Source organism: Anser cygnoides, chromosome 6, assembly GCF_040182565.1.
Source record: "Anser cygnoides isolate HZ-2024a breed goose chromosome 6, Taihu_goose_T2T_genome, whole genome shotgun sequence".
In the NCBI taxonomy this organism is placed as follows: Eukaryota; Metazoa; Chordata; class Aves; order Anseriformes; family Anatidae; genus Anser; species Anser cygnoides.
In genome coordinates this window covers 27,075,389-27,093,362 of record NC_089878.1, presented here as the reverse complement: position 1 = coordinate 27,093,362, position 17,974 = coordinate 27,075,389, and the positions used below count along the sequence as shown (strand labels likewise).

General features: G+C 41.4%; 1 protein-coding gene across 1 annotated transcript in view; it reads left to right on the top strand.

Annotated features, from left to right (window-relative positions):
- PDIA5 (protein disulfide isomerase family A member 5) overlaps nt 1–17,974 on the top strand; it is a 99,142-nt gene that overhangs the window by 37,730 nt on the left and 43,438 nt on the right. Inside the window, exons 8-11 of the mRNA XM_048072204.2 lie at nt 2,307–2,374; nt 6,544–6,635; nt 6,739–6,810; nt 11,718–11,854. Coding sequence (XP_047928161.2) covers nt 2,307–2,374; nt 6,544–6,635; nt 6,739–6,810; nt 11,718–11,854 — 369 coding nt within the window. The remainder of the gene's footprint in view (nt 1–2,306; nt 2,375–6,543; nt 6,636–6,738; nt 6,811–11,717; nt 11,855–17,974) is intronic.

The following is a 17,974-nucleotide window of genomic DNA, read 5'->3' as shown; positions in this document are numbered from 1 at the left end:
TCTGACTTCACGATTCTTAACTCCCTCATCTTTTATTTAACACATGAGACCTTCTGATTTGGTTCTTATCCAATTTTTCTTTTCTTACTCCTGCTCCACTTACTTGAGACAGAATACGTCCAGCAGTTGTATTAAAATACAGACTTTGGGAAGCTGGAGTTGCAGGTTGCTGTCTTCTGACATGGGCGTTAATGTTCATACCTGGGAGCAGCAAATCCAGGCCGGTTACTAAAGGGAGTTCTTCATTTCCTTGCTCGTGAGGGGTGAGGTGGAGGGTGTTTGGCAGGAGAGGATGTTGGAGCCTTTGTCTAGGAAAGCATGGGGAAGACGGCTGCATTCTTTCTCAGCTTGGCTGGAAGCAGAGGGTTTAGATTCATTGTGGCAGATTCATAGGAAATGGGCTCTTTCATTACGTACTATTGCAGAGGGAGATGAAAGCGACGGCAAACTTAAATGTAGTTCCTTTAATATTTCAGGAATGCCTGCTCTGGGTGAAATGACTCAGAGTAAAAGCATGCCTTTTCCTTAGAAGATATTACCTGCCATTTGGAGACCATTCACTGTACTTTTGGACTTTATATTATAAGTCAGACAGCACTAAATATGAAAAATTAGGTATACTTACAGGCATTCAGATTTACTTATAGTTAACTCTGCCAAAGAAGGCTCCTGCAGAAGATGGTCCGCATTTGGCAACAAAAAGGAGCTGTTTAAAATGTCATTGAAAACAGGGGTTTAAAAATTGAAGTGTTACCTAGTGGAAAAATTAGTACGTGTTTAATTAAAAATCTCACTTTTGAGTCAGAATACAAGAAAAAAGAATGGAAGAAAAAGGAGTTGAGTTACTCTTGTATGCCTGCATGGGAACGTATATGGCTTGACAGTCCTGAACAGTGTAGTGCAGAAGTTAATGGGTAGGAGAGGTCCCACTGCAGTGGGTTTGGGAGCAAGGAGTTCAAGGCAGCGGCAGGGCTGGGATGGGAGTGGAAGGATGGTGGGGTGGTTGGTGGCTGTGGGACGAGGCTGGTATGCCTCTGTAGTCCGGGGGAGAGTCCAGGGAGTGGTTAGAGGTTCAGAAGGAGAAGTGAGGGAGATCACTAGTTTGGGGCCTGTTAAAGACAACAGAAGTAGAGGATCCAGAAGATGGTGTTAACAGCTTGTATCTTTTGATGCTGTTCCAGTGGTTTGGATGAAGTTGAGAGTTCAGTGGGCCTCAAATGAGTGGTCTGTGCCCACCAAGAAATCATCATCTGACACAGCACTAATTTAACAGCCTCACTGACAATTTGAGTGGAGAGATCAAAGGTGGAAAGACCACAGAAACGAGCTCTCTTTCCTCTGATTAAAGAATGTTCCTCTCAGGCACGCTGATGTGGTCCTAAACCAGTGGTTGCAAAATATGTTCCTCCTTTATGGAAGATGCTTTCAAAACCCTTCTCTCTTTACCAGAAGAAAAGTATTGACTGCTGTCCCATGGTGGACCGTGAGTCTCTGTACTAAGTGTCTGAAGTGCATGGCTGCAGCCTCCTTTCTTTCATGCTGTCTGCAGTCCCTCCCTTCCCAATGTGCGTGCACATATTTTACTTGGCAAGGGTGAAACCTGCTGCTTACAAGGTGATTTATTGCTAATCTGCTTAGCACTCGAGCATCATCAAACAGCTCTTAGTGTGCTCCAGCTATGCATGTAGTCTTCCTCGCTCACTATTTGTCTTTTCCTCAGCATATAAAGTTCTTGTATATTACAGGGGCTGTTGGTTCTCCTGAGTTATCGCCTTCTCTATTAACAGAGGATGGCTTAACTTTTGATGTCTGCTTAACGTGTTTAGGAGATGTCTCGAATGAGTTTCAAAGACCTGTTAAACTGAGATGAATCTGAAGTGCACCCCCCATCTCCCCCCTGATTAAAGACCGTATTCTGACTTTCTTAGTCACTAGAGTGCCCGTTCAAAATGCACAAAGCTTTTTGGTTTGGCTTGATGAGCATAACATCTTTCATCTTGCATTCCACTGTGAGCTCAGCCCAGAGCCTTAGGAACGTAAAATGGTGTTACTCTTTCCAAAACTAGGAAAAGAAATGAATATGAAGCTGAGCAGCATGAAAAAATAGCAAAAATAGCTGCATATAACAAGATGTAGCAGCCTTAGAAAATAATATAATAATTACTTAGTAGAATAAATAAGGAATTTCATTAAAAAAAATATTGTATATAAAAACATGTATTGTGATATGCTTTGGAACATAGGTCCTGTAGAAGAGTCTGAATGGAGTTGTTGGCATGTTACTGACACAATTTCTTTTTTATCAGGGTGTGGTGTTTGTAAGAGAATGATGCCGTCTTATCAGCAGGCAGCCACAGAACTGAAGGGTAAATATGTAAGTGAGAAGATAAGATTTATATAAAAAAAAAGAATCTTTTTTTAAGAAAATCCTTTTAACAATTTATTTTTTGAATATTTAAAAACACAAATATTTATTGAAGTGGGTAATTTTTAAGCAAGCTGAAACAAAGCCAAAAATGAATGATGCTGTTCCACATTCGTTCAGGATTATCTCCTTTTTTTGCTATTACTAAAACTTAGCATAATGAGGCATTTACTCACTTGCCCTTTATATCTAGTATGTGGTTTTTGTCAGGGAAAAGTGGGCTCTGACACTGCTTTGTCTAGCTTCTATTTGGTGAGTTTATAGTCTTCTTAAGCTCGTTTTTGTAAAGATAAAGAAATATTTGCCATTTTGGGTTTGATCACCTTTTGACTTGATGTTTCATAGACAAGTATGGATGCCCGTCTGAGTAATAATTAATCCACTTGCTCAGTGGAGAATCACAGTGTCATGGGAGGGGGATTACTGTACGTTGCCTTGATCATCCTCCTAACAAGTAAGCATAAGCGTTACATGTGTAGGCATTGCTATAGCTTTGTCAACAAAGTTAGCATTTATACCAGGCTAAAATGAAAGCAAGTTTTGATCCTAATAAAATCAATTTGCAGCAGCTGCAATAACTTGGTTCCCTGTTTGTACTAATAGGGCATATTGATCTCTCTAAGCAAGATGAAGATGTTTTTCAAGTCATGTTTTTGTAATACACTATGTATAATTTATATAATACCAATAATACTTGAGTGACACAGAAATGGGATTGTTGTTCATGGCTCTGGCTGGATTTGATCTGATTTTACCTGTTGAATCACTTGGGTTATAAGTTAGTTTCCTCAGGAGAGGCAGCATGTGATGAGGAAAAGATGAAGTACTGTAGTACATCGCTGGGGTGGCTCTGGTCAGTGCATCTCATGAGCACTGATAGCACTTGGACGCCCCCATGTTTTCCCAGCTAGTTGTTTTTCAAGGTGTTTCCTCTAAATTTTTCTCTAATTCCTTGTTTGCTTAGGGCTGAAAGCAGTGGGAGTTGTTCAGATTTCAAGGGTTTACAATGTCCTAAATAAGGTATTTTCAAGAGTGCTTCCATACAGCCAGGCAGCATTCAAATTCCTCTCCCTTCTGTGGAGGGTGTGCTGTTTTCTGGGGGACTGCACTCCTGTCCTGCACAGCAGGTCCATCACAAGGCGTGGGGTGGACAGGAATTTGAAGCATAAAGAAACACCTACACACATACTGCCAGAGAGAGGGCATGCTGCAAAACACTATTTTCCTGCAATTATCCCTTGTCCACATGTAGTTCTGTTTTTATTAAATTCAAACCAGAGAATTTAAACTCCAGATCTGTTCTAGTTTGATAATTTCCAAGAAAGAAAGGAAAGAGTTTAGGTAGACTTAGGCTAATCCTGCGCAGCTCAGGGGTCTGACACCGGTCAGAGGTGCTTTTTTGCACTTGTAGTGTTTTTAGTGCAGGTTTATTTCAGAGGAAAGTCCAGTTATGCCACTGTCACCAGTGTCTTTCACAAATATCTATCTGTTCATCTAAATCTGACCTAGTTAGCTTCCTGAGTGGGACGTGTACACGGTTTGCCATTTCTAAAATTAACTCTGCTGTACCCATCGTAAATTGTCCATGGGGTGCCTGAGAGCAATGTTGACCTCCAGATCAGGCATTGCTGGAAAGTTTGATTGTTTTGGATGAGCTGAAGGTTTGGCATTTTAATCAGACCTGTCGTTAGCTGTCAGGATGTGCCAGGGTTAAAAGTGATTACGGCTATTATATAGCAGGAAAATGAAATACAGTATTGCCTATTTAGTAGGTCATAAAAATGAAAAGGTGAACTGTATCTGTCGTTGGTTGCTACAATCTTTTGGAACTGGTCCCATCTTGCTGTAGTTGCTGAGAGGAAGACTGTATGGTTCAGTATTATGTTAAGTTTAGGGTTTTCTATTCCATTAACCCTAGCACAAAAGAAAAAGAGTGGCTCCAAATCAGAAGAGAATGGTTTATTTTATCCTTGGCACAAGAGATTCCCCTAGTTCTGCTCCATCAAGGAGCAAGATGTGAGGGTCACAGGAGAACGGAAGTCAGAAGCCTAGAAGATATGACCAGCTAGCAAAGGTTCAAAGTTGATTTAGATACAGGTAGCTTGGTGGGGAGCGGGTGAAGTGTTGAAATATGTCAAATGTCACTGCAGAGGTGAAAGAAATTAACTGATCTTTGCGTTTACTGTGGATATTGCAAGAGGTAATGGACCTCAATTGAAGTCAGGGTCATTCAGTCATTTGCTAAAAGACAATTAGCTAAACATCTGGCAGAAGAAGCTTAGGTATAGAGGGAGGATCCTGACTTTGGGTAGAAGGTATATTTTGATGGTCCCTGTTAGCCTTGATGGTACCTGATTGTGTGACTGTAGGCCAGCTAAAGCAGTAACTTCTGTTTTTAAAAATGAAACCTATTGTAATAGACTTTTGGTCATTCATGCGTCATACAGTGTATGAACACCAGAATGAATTCATGTTCTTGACTCAGATCAATACTGCAATCTGGCTGAAGATGTAGCAGGGTTTCTGAAATGGCTGGAAATGCTCATGTAGAACCTAGGAAATCTTTTGAAAGTTCTTGGCAAATATTAAATCTGGTAGGCTGGTGTAAAGGGGGGAATTAATGAAGCCAGTTCTCACTGTATAAAGCGACTGCTGCATCTTGATCCTATTGAATTTACCTATCCTCAAGAGGTGACATAAAGGATAAGGGAAGGGGAGAATTGGGCCTTAGTATCTCATATGAATGAAGTCAATCTGGTTGATAGAATTACAAGGAAAATTCAAAGTAAGAGATGTGACCAGCCAGTATAAATCTTATTTCTGTACTCCTCTCTCTGAGGTAGCTTTCCTTTATCCTTTCTCAGGATAGGTGAGAGAAAACAAAGCATCTTCTTGTGACTTTCCAGCACACTATTAGAAATGGTTGACCTTCAAACATGGATTTTGTACTTTAAGATTTATTTCGTGCTGGCTCCGAGCACATTTGGTTGGTCTATGCAGTTTGCTGCAGTCAGGAACCTGGTATTAAATTCTGATATGATATTTCAGCTGGAAGGAGAAAATCCTGTTTTTGGAGGGGGAAGGAGGAGGTGTTAGGATTAAAACCCTGCTGCTAAAATGATCTAAGCTGTCAATGCCATTAAAACTAAGTTAATCTTGAAGTTGTATCTCAGCAACTGGCTGGCTGAAGGTTTGACTGCAGAACAACCTCAGTGTGAATCTCAAACCCACAGAAACTCAGAGTTAGTCCTATCTTCAAAATTTCAGGTCAAAAGTCTTTGAAAAAAATCTTTGAAAGACAGTTGGAGTGGGCACAGGAGCCCTGAGCTTGAAGCTTGGGGTGGATTGCTGGTGTGGAGGGTGGGTTGGGACAGAGGTAAAGAAAGGGAAGGGAAGCTTTCTGTTTCACTTACCAGCCTGAAAAGTTGCTGTGCTCCCATGCCTGTCTTTCAATATCTGTAAGAACAGGCTGTTTCAACTGTCATTACACCATACCAATCAGGTAAGTTAACGTATTAAAAGTATATAAATGCCACGTGGCATTTCCTGGGCTCATGGAGCATGTTTTACATCGAAGTAATGCTGAATTTTTTCCCCCTTGCCATTCAGTAAGCACGCTTTTGAACTGGGATAGTCAGTGCTTGGTCAGGTGGACTTTCTGGACATCAGCTGAGACTGTAAACCAAAAAATGTGGATAGAACTCTTTGTGTCCTTGTTAATGTTCGCATGTGAACTAAGGCGTATACTTGCATAAGAAGAAAGAATTCTAGTTGGACTTGTGCTCTCTTTGCAGATTTGTATTTTAAACTACTAGCGAGATTCGGAGAATTCCCTTTTGGTATTTCTGTTAGGGGGTGAATAAAAGGAAACGGAGATGCTGCGAGAGCAAGGAGTACATGACAGGCTGAATGGTGTGTGCTTTCTGTGGGCTATTGCTCTGTTTTTCCTTGGTCAAAATCAGAAACGCTTCATTGCCTTTTATGAAGTCACCCTTGCTTTACAGCAGTATGAGTGAAATCAGAATCTGCACAGAGTTTAGCTGTCTTTACTGCTCTTTAAAAGTCATGATGTTGCTACTGTATTGTAAGAATCAATATAATTATGCTCTTTTTTTCAGGTTCTTGCGGGGATGAATGTTTACTCTGCTGAATTTGAAAGGATAAAGGAAGAATACAATGTCCGTGGATATCCTACAATCTGCTACTTTGAGTCAGTTATGTTTTGCTACTATTTAAGAAATCATACACTCAACTATAATTGCATGTTCTTATCTTCAGGGCAAGCACTAAACCTTGTTTTGTTGCTTTAACAGGAAAGGAAAGTTCCTGTTCCACTTTGAGAACTATGGTGCTACCGCAGCAGATATAGCAGAGTGGCTGAAAAAGTAAGGCACTGAACTTCATACACTCCACCTTTTATGTACCTTTCATTATTTACAGAATGTAATGGTTTAGGATCAGCCATCTCTCCCTCATTCCCTCTGCTCAAAAGAGCAAACAAAACTACCCCTCTGAGACAGGCTAAACTAGCACAGAGAGATTGCATGCTAAAAAAACAAACGTTAGGCATGCCTTGCGTTTTACAATTGCATTTCATATGTAATAAGGTACTGACTATGGACCAAAATTAATGCAGATGCACAGATCTTGGCTTTGTTAAAAATGCCAGCTTAAATTTCCAATGATCTTAGGTGCCTAAATTTAATACCTCACAAAAGGTATGACTTCGGTTGTTCTATTTAAAATGTATGTGCCAAATACGCAGTTCTCATTAGTTCTTTAGCCCTCAGATGGAGCACTTAGAGTGTTTTCCAATGACAAGCAACAGAAACAAGCACCTTGGATTGCTAGTCATTTTTACAAAGTTTGTTTCCTGTTATGACTTGAAGTGGTGTTGAAAGTGTCTTGTTCTGCCTAAAGACATCTGTTTGCAGTTGTAAATATTTTGGGGGCTGAATGAGCCTGTGGGACCAGCAGTTGAGAGAAGGAGGACAGGAGAAAGTGTGTTTGTGTACACCTTTTTCTAAATAGTTGATGTTCAGCTGGTGCAAATCAGCACATCGTCAAAGCTGGTGGAGCTGCTGGAGAGAGCTGTGATTGTCCATTACCAGACTGCTGCCTTTAGCAGTAAGGCACAGCCCTTGGCTCTTGGGTTTTGAAGAACCTTTGTAACCCTCCCTTGTTTTGTTGCAGCCGAGGAAGTAATATTTAAATGAAGTCAATGTAAGTTGCAAACCACTGTGATAATATGGCTTAGCAAAATTGGATTAAAATAAATTTTTTACTGCACCAGTGGGGCTATGCTGGGGACATGGGAAGGGCTGCAGGTAGCCCAGGGGCTTCAGCAGTAGTAGGCTAGGTGGTTCAAGACAGGGACCCACAAATGTAGTGACTGCGGTGTTCCTGTTGGCATCAGGAGGTACGAACGCTGAAAGCAAGCACTGCCCTGTGGATCAAAGAGAAGAGATCTAGGTATAGTCTTTAAGCTTCATTTAGTCCATTCAGCCTTGCAGAAATTAATGATCAAGATGGCAACTCCAGCAATGTTGAGGAGATGATCAGCCCACAGAGCAAGGCTCTGACTTCATCACCTGTACCGTATTATGCTTTTCAGTTCTGCAAGGATGTCGTTATCTCTTGGCTACCATGTGTGAAACATTAGATGTTTGGGGTGAGTTTTTTCCCTGTCTGCCCACATAATATCCAGATAATCCCTGTAATATGCAGTGCCGTTCTATCAGTGCTGTGACAGCAAGTGAACACAGCTACTGGAAGCAAAGCAGAACAGCTGCAAGCTCTTTCCAATGATAATCTCTGCTAACAAGCCACAGTGGGCTTTGGCTGATAATCCAGCAGTCCAGAGCTAAAGACAGCTGTTTGTCCTCACTTAGTGCTCAGTGCATGTTTATTAGTTTCCCAAAAGATGATCTGAGTAGTAGCCTTCTTACTCCTGTTTTGTATAATAAATGCAACTTTTAAGGAAGGCAATGTCTGAGAAATTATGCATACTTAAATTTTGCCAGTAATTGATGTTGTAATTAAAACGGAATACTGTATATAGAGGGTAAATCTGCTACGTGCATAATATTGCATTACTCTGAGGAGTATAAGTATTCAAATGGTATGGGGGGGCTTTAGGAAAGCCAAAGATGGTAATTAGATAGCTGCAGGGTGTATACTCTATATTTCAAAATAGCATAACATTAAAACTCTCACCAGATAACTCAAGCTAGAATTTAATATCACTGTTGTGATTTCCTGTGATACTGGTGTCTTGAGCAGTGCCCTCTCATTTCTGATGAGGAATGCTGGCTCCCTTTTCTGAAAACACAAATACAACAAAACAGGCATAGGCTATGACTTAGCTAGGCACCAAGACCAAATCCTAAATTTAATACTCAGTCTCTGCCCTCCCTGAGTGTCAGGTGTAGTTCTGGGTTTCCCAGGCTGTGTTGCTTTTAATGAGAGGTGATTCTGAAGTGATGTTGGAGAGGGTGGAGGCTGCTGCCAAGACAAAGCTGCACAAGTCAGGCGGGGAGCTGCTCGGATAGGAGATGCCAATCAGCCGAGCAGGTGTGCTGAGCAGCAGGGGCATGGCACTGCCAGAGTGTCTGTGCCAAGGAGAACCAACGTGTGCTTATACTGTGCATGCACGTGCTCTTGTCCATATGTTACTGAAAGAGAATCCAGGAGACGCTGTGCCACATGAAATGACCTGTTTTTTGTGGACACAAGTTAGACACCGCAAAAGGGCAGCTGTTTTCTCTTAGCTCCCTCTTGTTGTTTTGACCTCTAAATGTTCATGGCTAAGTGCTGAAAGTGGTTTATCTGTGTTGATTTAGGGCAGGGGGCTGCGGGGTATAACAACAAAGGTTAGAATTACTTAAGCTGTGAAAAGGATGTTTTTCATATTCTTTTCCCTCAGAGCAAGAGCTACTAGTTTGGAGGGTTCCAACACCTTTTCATTTGTTAGTTGGTGAAGGCACTTCTTTCTTATGTTGAAGTGTCCTAATGCATCAGCCTACAGGTACTTAACCCCTCTTATCTTCCTAATAGGCACTGGCTACTATCTTGTGGAGTTTCAGATGTTTTTATGGGGTGATAGAGAGAAACCATCACAGTCTTACTCCAACACACAGCATTATTAACAAAGGAGATGCTATCTTGTACATACAATTCTTTTTTTAATCCATCTTCTTACACAGCTGCATCGATCTGGATGGTAGGCAAGCCAGACAGTTTCTTGCTGCCTCCAGTAGCTGCTTAGTTTGTCTCGCAGTTTTTGTGGACTTCTCTTGGGCCTTTCCTTAGCACCAACTAGCTACTCAATTAAATCAAGAACTTGCTCTCTGTTCTTAATTCAATTAGCTCTTGATATCTCTTCAAGACTTCTGTCATCCTATTTTTGGTCTTCAGGCGTTGGATGTGCCTTCTCTCAGTTTTAAATGACATTTTAGATTTTGCTTGTTGTCTCCTCCAGGCTTTGAGGTACTTCTTACCAACTCCTGTGTAGGCTAATTAGCATGCACAGCATTTTAAAGTGGGCCATTTGAATAAACATCCCGTGCCCTGCTTTACTAATTCCTTGCTGAAATAGGTCATGCCAGGCTCTGCTGAACACAGCTTTCTTCTGGTGCTCTGTGGCCAGCGTGTCCATGTTCATCATGCTCAAACTACTCGAACCAACTCCCCTACCAAATTGATTGTGTCATGGTATTTTCTGGAAAGCCTTCTTTCTGCCAGCATACCTGTGGATTATTGCTGTTTCTTACAGGCTTGGCAGCAAGCACAGTGATTCTCTGGGTAGCTTTGTGACACAGCCCCTGAATTGTCACAGCTCCGCCTGTACTGTGGGTCTCTTGGGCCATTTAGGTGGTAAACTTTCATGGGTGGGGACCTACCTCTTTTTCTCTTTAGGCTGCTTGGCTTCATGCAGCTCCCACCTTTGTTCGGTTTTTGGTTTGTTTATCCTATGAGCAGCATCAGAGGTGTGCATCACAGCTTTGCATACATTGCTTAATATTCTTGGATTGGACCCATTGCTTACATCAACAGAACTTGCTATCTGAATCTGTATCTCTCTACAGATTTCTTTTTATCAAACTAGGCTTTCAGCCTAGCAATGAGCAAAGCAGAATAAATGAATTATCATCCGTTTGCCATTCCTTGTTCCAGGCAGCTAACACAATAATACATTTTAATCAAAAATAGTAAATCTGCTTTCACCAGGGATGGGGCCGCATCCAGATTTGTGCTTTGCCAAAGAATTTGGGGAATTTGGGGGGATATTTGGAACTCATTACTACACCTGGCAAGGATAAAGTAGCTTCAAAGTCTGGCTCCAAATGTTCCTGTGTTTGGGTGTACTTTATGTGAACAGTGCTTTAATAAATAAAATGTCAGTTAGCATAGTTTAGTTCACACCTGCCAAAATCTCTTATAAATGTACATTGATAAAAGGAAGGAGCACTTGTGTAGTGGAATGATGAGCAATTGAACTGGTCCAGAGCAACTGAGGTTCAATTTCCAGATTTTCCAGCGTGTCTTTGAGCAGTCTCTCTGGCTCTGAGCCATCAAAGATGGTTAAGCTCATGTGCAATCACAGGGAAGTCGGTGGAGCACGTCACTTATCTTTTAGATTAAGCATGCAGTTTGAGTAGCTTTGCTGAATTAGGCCTGTGAGCCCACTGTCGCGGGAGGACACAACGATGCTTCCCCCGGTCACAGGGTTGTTCAGGGTAAAACCATGCATTCCCGGTTAAGTGCTGTGGTGTACACTGCACACAGCTCACTCATGGTCCCAACATTGCCACTCCTCCTTCCTGTCAGCCCTATAATCAATGTTCTGTTGGTATTCAAGGTGACCGGTTAGATTGGCTGTTTCTACTCACTGCTTTTTTCTTTCATTTGCAATGACTCCTGTGAACTACTAAGTGTGAGTGCTGTAAGAAAGGAAGCAACCTGCTGAGGAGGCTAAAAGAGTAATAGAAAAATACATCAGATTTTTATAATGTAATAACTAAGCGGCCTGGTTATCTCTTCATTCTGTCCTCTTCCATTTCTGATCTGTCCTTGTGAGCTCCTTGTGAATTTTTTCCTTTCTCTTCCAGTTCTGTCTGACTTCTGGCATTTATCAGTTCTGAGTGGAAGAATTACTGAAGCTGTTCAGTAGGGTTAGTGTGTCAGACCTATGTGGATGTTTGCACGAAGGTGGTTCCTTGCAATCCAACTTGCTAAAATTACTACTTAGTACCTACGAGCTGCTTTTCAGCTGTGTCTGTTTGTCTTGTAGCCCACAGGCACCTCAGCCACAGGCTCCGGAGACTCCCTGGGCAGATGAGGAAAATGTAGTTTATCACCTGACTGATGAAGACTTCGACAAGTTTATAAAAGATCATTCATCTGTGCTAGTGATGTTCCATGCACCATGTGAGTTTGCTTTTTCTATTCTGTACCCTGATCCAAATGCTTGCAAACAAAACCAATGATAATTTGCTGCGTAGGTTTCACAGAACCATAAAATCAAAGTCCAGCCTTCTCTTGTTTGCTGTGAATCTTAAACACACAAGGCATGAAATGTTTGTGAAGTTGATGGTTTAGGATAGAGTTATGCTGCTGGAAGAGGTACTTTGTAGGCTGAGTCAAAGCATAACTGAAGAGCATAATAATGCTTAAATAGTCAGAGGAGTCGTCATTTTACAAGATTACCGTCAATGTTTGGTTAGTCTTCTGTGTTATTTGCTTTCAAGCCAGAGCTCTGGTTGTTTCAGCAACTCCATTTGAGATCTGTGAGGTCACAAGTCCTTGTTCACAGCTGCAAATGCAGCGCTCTTAATCACGGGGGTGACTCACTTTCACTCCTCTGCCACAGTTCTCTGGCAGTCTAAGGGGTGATGGTCATTCAACATTGCCCTGAAGTATGCCAAAACATTATTTAAATTCAGAAAGTCCTCAGGGCCTTTGAAAACTGATACAGAGCTGGTAGTGATACTACTTACAGTTTGGCTGAGAATGAATTGGGCTGATTTTTTTTGATGACTTGAGACTTCAGCTGGAGCAATAAAATGCAGTGGGTTGCCCTAAGGTATTTCCCTCAGAAAGCTCTTCCAGCCACATTGTCCTCCTGTATCTTGTACCCTCCAAATTAATACCTGCATTAACTAGTTTGCTAATGATGCAACATGTTACAGCTATGTAACAGGTTCTACCAATTCTTTGTATCTTCAGTTGGAGGTTCAGGCTCAGATCTGCTGCGCTGGATGATACACAGCTTGTCTTCTCTTGCTGCTGTGTTGCCAGTTGCACTTGGATGAGATGTTTGTTTTCATGGGCATAGATTTGAAGGTTAGGGCTCTGGAGGCAGGAGGGTACGTGCTCACAGCAGAAAAACTGAAGGTCTTGGCACAGGCTAAAATCCTGCTTCCCTTTAAACCAGCAGGAGTTAGCACCTAAATGCTTTATTTTAAGATCTGCTCATAAGACTCAATTGGAAAACACCGTAATGAATTTCCTTTGCCTGATGAAACGTCCAGCGATTTGATCCACGGAAGCAGGTGACTGCTGTTTTGTCGTTGTGTTCACTGGATTATTTGTAGTAATGAAAGTGGGGCCAGAGACGGACGCCTGGTGTGAGAACTAAAACACAAGTAGCAGAACTGATGAAACCTGGTTTGCTAAGGAGTTACCCTTCGTTACCCAAATCCTTCCTTCCCCCAGCTTTCCGTGCACCCCCACTGTGCAAGAGACAGCACAGGCGGCTGCTCATCTGGAGCTGCGCACTTTCTGGCTTGGCAGAACAACAGCTGCCAGTCAGGAAGGTAACTGCTGAATTTCCCTTCTTCACCTCTCTGTGTGCAAGGGCTTGGGATAAGCATCCTCCCCATATAGCCCCAGATTTCTTTAAACCTACAAAGATTTATTAGCATTTGAAAGCTCGGTTGTTTTTTGAATTTGCAAATGGGCAAAGGAATTTGATAATCTGTTTGGAAGGAGGCAGAGAGGGAAGAATCAAAAGTTGGTTCTGTAGACCACATTCCTGTAGGAAGTCAGGTTAAAAATAGATAAATACATGCAGCTACATTCAAATTTTGTAGGAAATTCAAGTTAGTTTTAAATCTGAACAGGGCTCTGTTTAATTTTTGTTTTCTAATATCCTCAGAAAACACAGATAATATAATTGTAGGCATGACATGACCCATTTGGAGAGGAGGAGCCCTTGCAGCTGAGTGTGTTTTGTACGGAGGGGCATTCTGTACTAAGGTACAGCAGTACTTTGGCAAATGCTGTTTTAAAAGTAAATCAGTAACTGAACTGGGCTGTTGCATTCTCCTGATAACATGTTCCAGCTGCTCGGGATTGAAACAAAGAATGTTCCTTACCAAGAAACTTAATTTTAAATGTAAAGTGAATATTTAGGGCATAGATAATGTGTAACATATTTTATTTACATTCAAGTGGTAGTGGTCTGCCTACCTGCAGAATCCAGCTTGTAAATGTGTTAAAGATCTTTGTGGCTGTAAGAATCCTCTATGGTCAACCTCAGCAGAGAGTGCAAGGCTTGCAACCAATTAATGACAGTCAGCTATCATAAACAGTTTTCTCCATGATTAAAAGATCTTCTCTAAGCACTTCTTAAATTTATTAATGGAGTCACCTTATGAATGTAAAGAGATAAATTACTCCAGTAAAAGAAGCAGTAAAAATGGAGGAAATCATTTAAAAAAAAAAAAATCATCCCTTTGTGGCTTAGGATGTGAGAGTTTCTTCTAAAAATTAGTTATTTTGTTCTTTGAAACATGTACAAAATAGGCCCAGAACTCAGGATATACTTCTCTGTAACTAAGAATAAGCAAGAGGATTTCAACATCGGCCTGGAATTAGCAAGGACTTATAAAGCTATGTCCCTATGCAGTGTACACGTGACTTGGAGTTTTTATAACAGGTTATAAATCTCGTGTTCATGCGAAGATCTTTTACTAGAGACAGAATTATTTCAGTGATGCTTTAATTACAATTCCATAGTCAGATGGCCGATGTATTAATACACTGTAGTATTAAAAGATGTGTGGGAAGACGGAAGCTTTTTATTCCTCCCCCGCAAGTGCTGAAGATGCAGTTGAACCAAACGCGCTCATGGTAAATACCTGTGAACTGCAAAATTAGGCACTGTGATGAATGTGGCCAGTTGGATCTCCATGCCTGTGGCTACTAATGATCACCTGTGAGGACCACTCTGTAATTATTTACAATCAGTTGCTCTCAGTAGCCCAATTAGAAGTGTTGCAGCATTTTGTGTTAAGTGCAGCCTAGTATGTAACTAGGTTCAACTAGAGCAGCTACAGGTCATTTGGACATATCAGGGGCGTCTGTAGCATGTAACTTGCACCTCTTGCTATCGGAGACCTTACACCTTTTCTACAATAATTTAGTACAGCCACTAAACAGAAGATGTGCTGCTTTGAATCGCTACTGCTGGCCCTGAAACACATGGGTGAGCGTAGGTGGAATGAGTTCGTCTTGCTCTCGTTTTGCAGGTCACTAGGGACACAAAGTAGGATTTTTAACCTTCTGAAACTTCTTTGTAAAGCCCTTAAGAGGATGTTCAGCAAATCTGAATGTTTAGCATAGGTAAACAGCGACCCAGCCAGCTGAGAGTCTGAGGGCACTCTTCCTCCTCAGCCAGTGCAGAAGGACGCACAGCAAGCATTGTGTTCCTTCTTACCCAGACATTTTGCTGATGTTCTGTAAATGCTGGTGGTAAGCATATTGTTAGCCTGGATACATCCAGCCATCCTGACTATACTCAGCATTGCTGTTCGTGTCACATGTTATGTGGTGAAGGTGACTAGTCTTGAAGTGATTTTTCTGTGTTGCTGTTTTACACAGAAGAAACCTGGGCTATGAACTGGGATCTCTGACACAGCACTATAGAAAAGGAGAGCAAACAAATGGCCTTTTTCCCCTGAAGGTTTTGGAGTTGTTGCGTGGGTTGGCCATGTTCAATAGCACGAGTCTCTAACAGATGCATCACACGAAGCAAAGGTATAGCTATGTATGCCATCACTAGACCAAACAAAGCTGTATCATGGCATAAATAAAGGCATCTACGTAGCTTATCATAATGTTCTGTTAGCAGTGAAAATAAGGACTGCGTGTCTGTTTGTGCCTCTTGCTATCCGTGCTGATCAATTTATTTAGCTGCCCAAGATGACAGCTGGGTTCTGAGTGTCTCTAAATTTAAGCTCTACTGCCAGTCAAATGTTGCTAAATGCTTTAGTGACATAGTGGCTCACTGGGACTTAAAATGTTCCTGAACCACTTGAGTGCAAAAGAGCCCTTTTTTGCACTTTGTTTGTGTTTTCATTTGTCCCCGTCAAACTGCTGAGTCAAATGCTATTTTTAGAATAATGCTGTCCAAAATATTTGCCAAGTTAGTGCAGTTTGCAGTCTTTCAGACTGGGTTTTGTCAAAAGAATAAAAAGCCGTTAATTTCCCATTCTACGTTTTTCCCATCATTTTGCTCCAAAGCACGATCTCAGAGTCTTGCACAAAATAACCCTAACCAAGTCACGGATAAGTCAATTCAAATGCTACTGAAGAGAGTTTAAAGTCTTGTATTGAAATTAAAGCAAATTCAGCAGTGGGTTCTAAAAAATGTCTGCTTTTCATGCACAAGAGCTACTTTTCGTTATGTTTTGTTAACACAAATGACACTGCTAACACTTTAAGGCATACCTGCTCAGGAAGCCTCGTGTACAATAAAGTCCTGGCGCCACCGCAAGCTGTAGCTTCCCTGGGTACGTTCAGCAAGTGCAGATCTAAGTAGGCAGTTGCTGTTGCTCGTGAGTGATGGTTGGTAGCCTTCCATGGCTGCTTTTTTTTTTTTATTCCCTCTCTCTCAAACCCCATCAGCCATAACAAAGTCTGTGGTGTGGTACTGATGCCACAGGCAAAGGAAGAAAATAAGGTTGTTTGGCCCTACTATTACTGTGAATATGCATTAGCATTTTAAACAATTAATATATTTTTTTTTGCACCATTTCTTCCTTGTATATGAGCTTAAGTTCATGTTGAAACTGTCTTCTACCCAGCCCTCTTCACAGGACTTCTTCATAGACATTAGATAAGCTGTAGCTGTGGTGCGTAAGGTTAGGGAAAACGTCAATATTCTTAGTGGGATGTTGGAGCCATCTCTGGTTTTTTTCCTCGATAAGAAAGGCAGGCAAGGAACGTGCAGCTTTTTTTCCCCTGCGCCTTTAATTTGCTCATGGAAAGTGCTTTGGTAATGCAGCTATGACATTATCTCTTCTTGCTCCCTCTTAATAGAAGGGAGGGAAAAATAAATCTTGAGATGATAAAATTCAATACAGTTTTGATGTGTTGTTGAAATGTCCATGAAATTCCTTTCCTGTCCTCGGATATTTTCTCTCCCTTTGTAAACTAGCCTGATAAATTACACAGTTGGTGCTTTCCAAAGCCGACTATTCATCTGTGCAGGTTTTTAATTGCACTGGGAGCTGTTTTATCAATTTAGCTTTGGAAAAACAACTTCTCCGCTTTCCTCCTCCTTCCCTGTGCATTAAAAAACAAGGTTTTAAGCCACTTTGTGGACTCATTAATAAGAATGCCAACCAATTAGCCCAATACAAGATGAAGGCCTCCAGCTTCCAACCAAAGAGCAGAGTCTCCCCAACAGCACACCGCCCTTGGTTTCAGTGAGTTTGGTTTTGTTTCTTCCTGCTGCACGTGGTGAGATTAGGACATGGGAATCTATTGCTCACTTTATATTTAAAGCAAAACCAGAAAGTGTACAGAAAATCAAATCTTTTTTTTTTTTAAAGCTGGGTTTTACAACTATAAATAAATAAGTCTTCTTTTCAGCCCCCCACTGGTGCCTTATGAAAGTTCTTCATGGAAGCCAGCCACCATTGCAGCTAGCGCTAATTGGGACTTCTCCTGGCAGCCTCAACAGAAAGGCCACGGGTTGAAAAGGCTGAGGAATTAATTTACTGTGTAGCCTTAAAAAAAAAAAAAAAAAAAAAAGCCTTTCCAGCACAGGATGTGCTGCATGTAATAAAAAATAAGTAAATACAATCTTCTCGAGTTTTTCCATGCTAATTCATGATTCAAAGGCATGTGGGTTATCCAAATAACAACAACTCTGAATGTGGAATGGATAGAAATATGCTTTAATTTTTGTTTGACCCTGTCATATCTGACGTATTAGTGAATTTTAAAATAAAATGCTGGCAGTTTTCATTGGCTACATACAGAGCTTTTGGCATCTGCTTCCAGGCATACAGCCTCTAGGATGAAGCAAAGCAGTAGGTAAACACTGGAAATATTCTAGTGGTATCTTTCCATAAGAAGTTTCAACCCGTCTCTGTTGATGGTAATCGGTCTAGTTCAGGTGGAAAATACTTGTTCACCACTGAAGGTTTGCCTTCTGACCGCAGCCTTGGCACCAGCCAAATTGGGTGTTTCATAAAAAAAAAAAAAAAGTCTGGCTGGTGTCCTCAGGGAGGGGTCTCAGGTGGTTTCCCAGGAGCA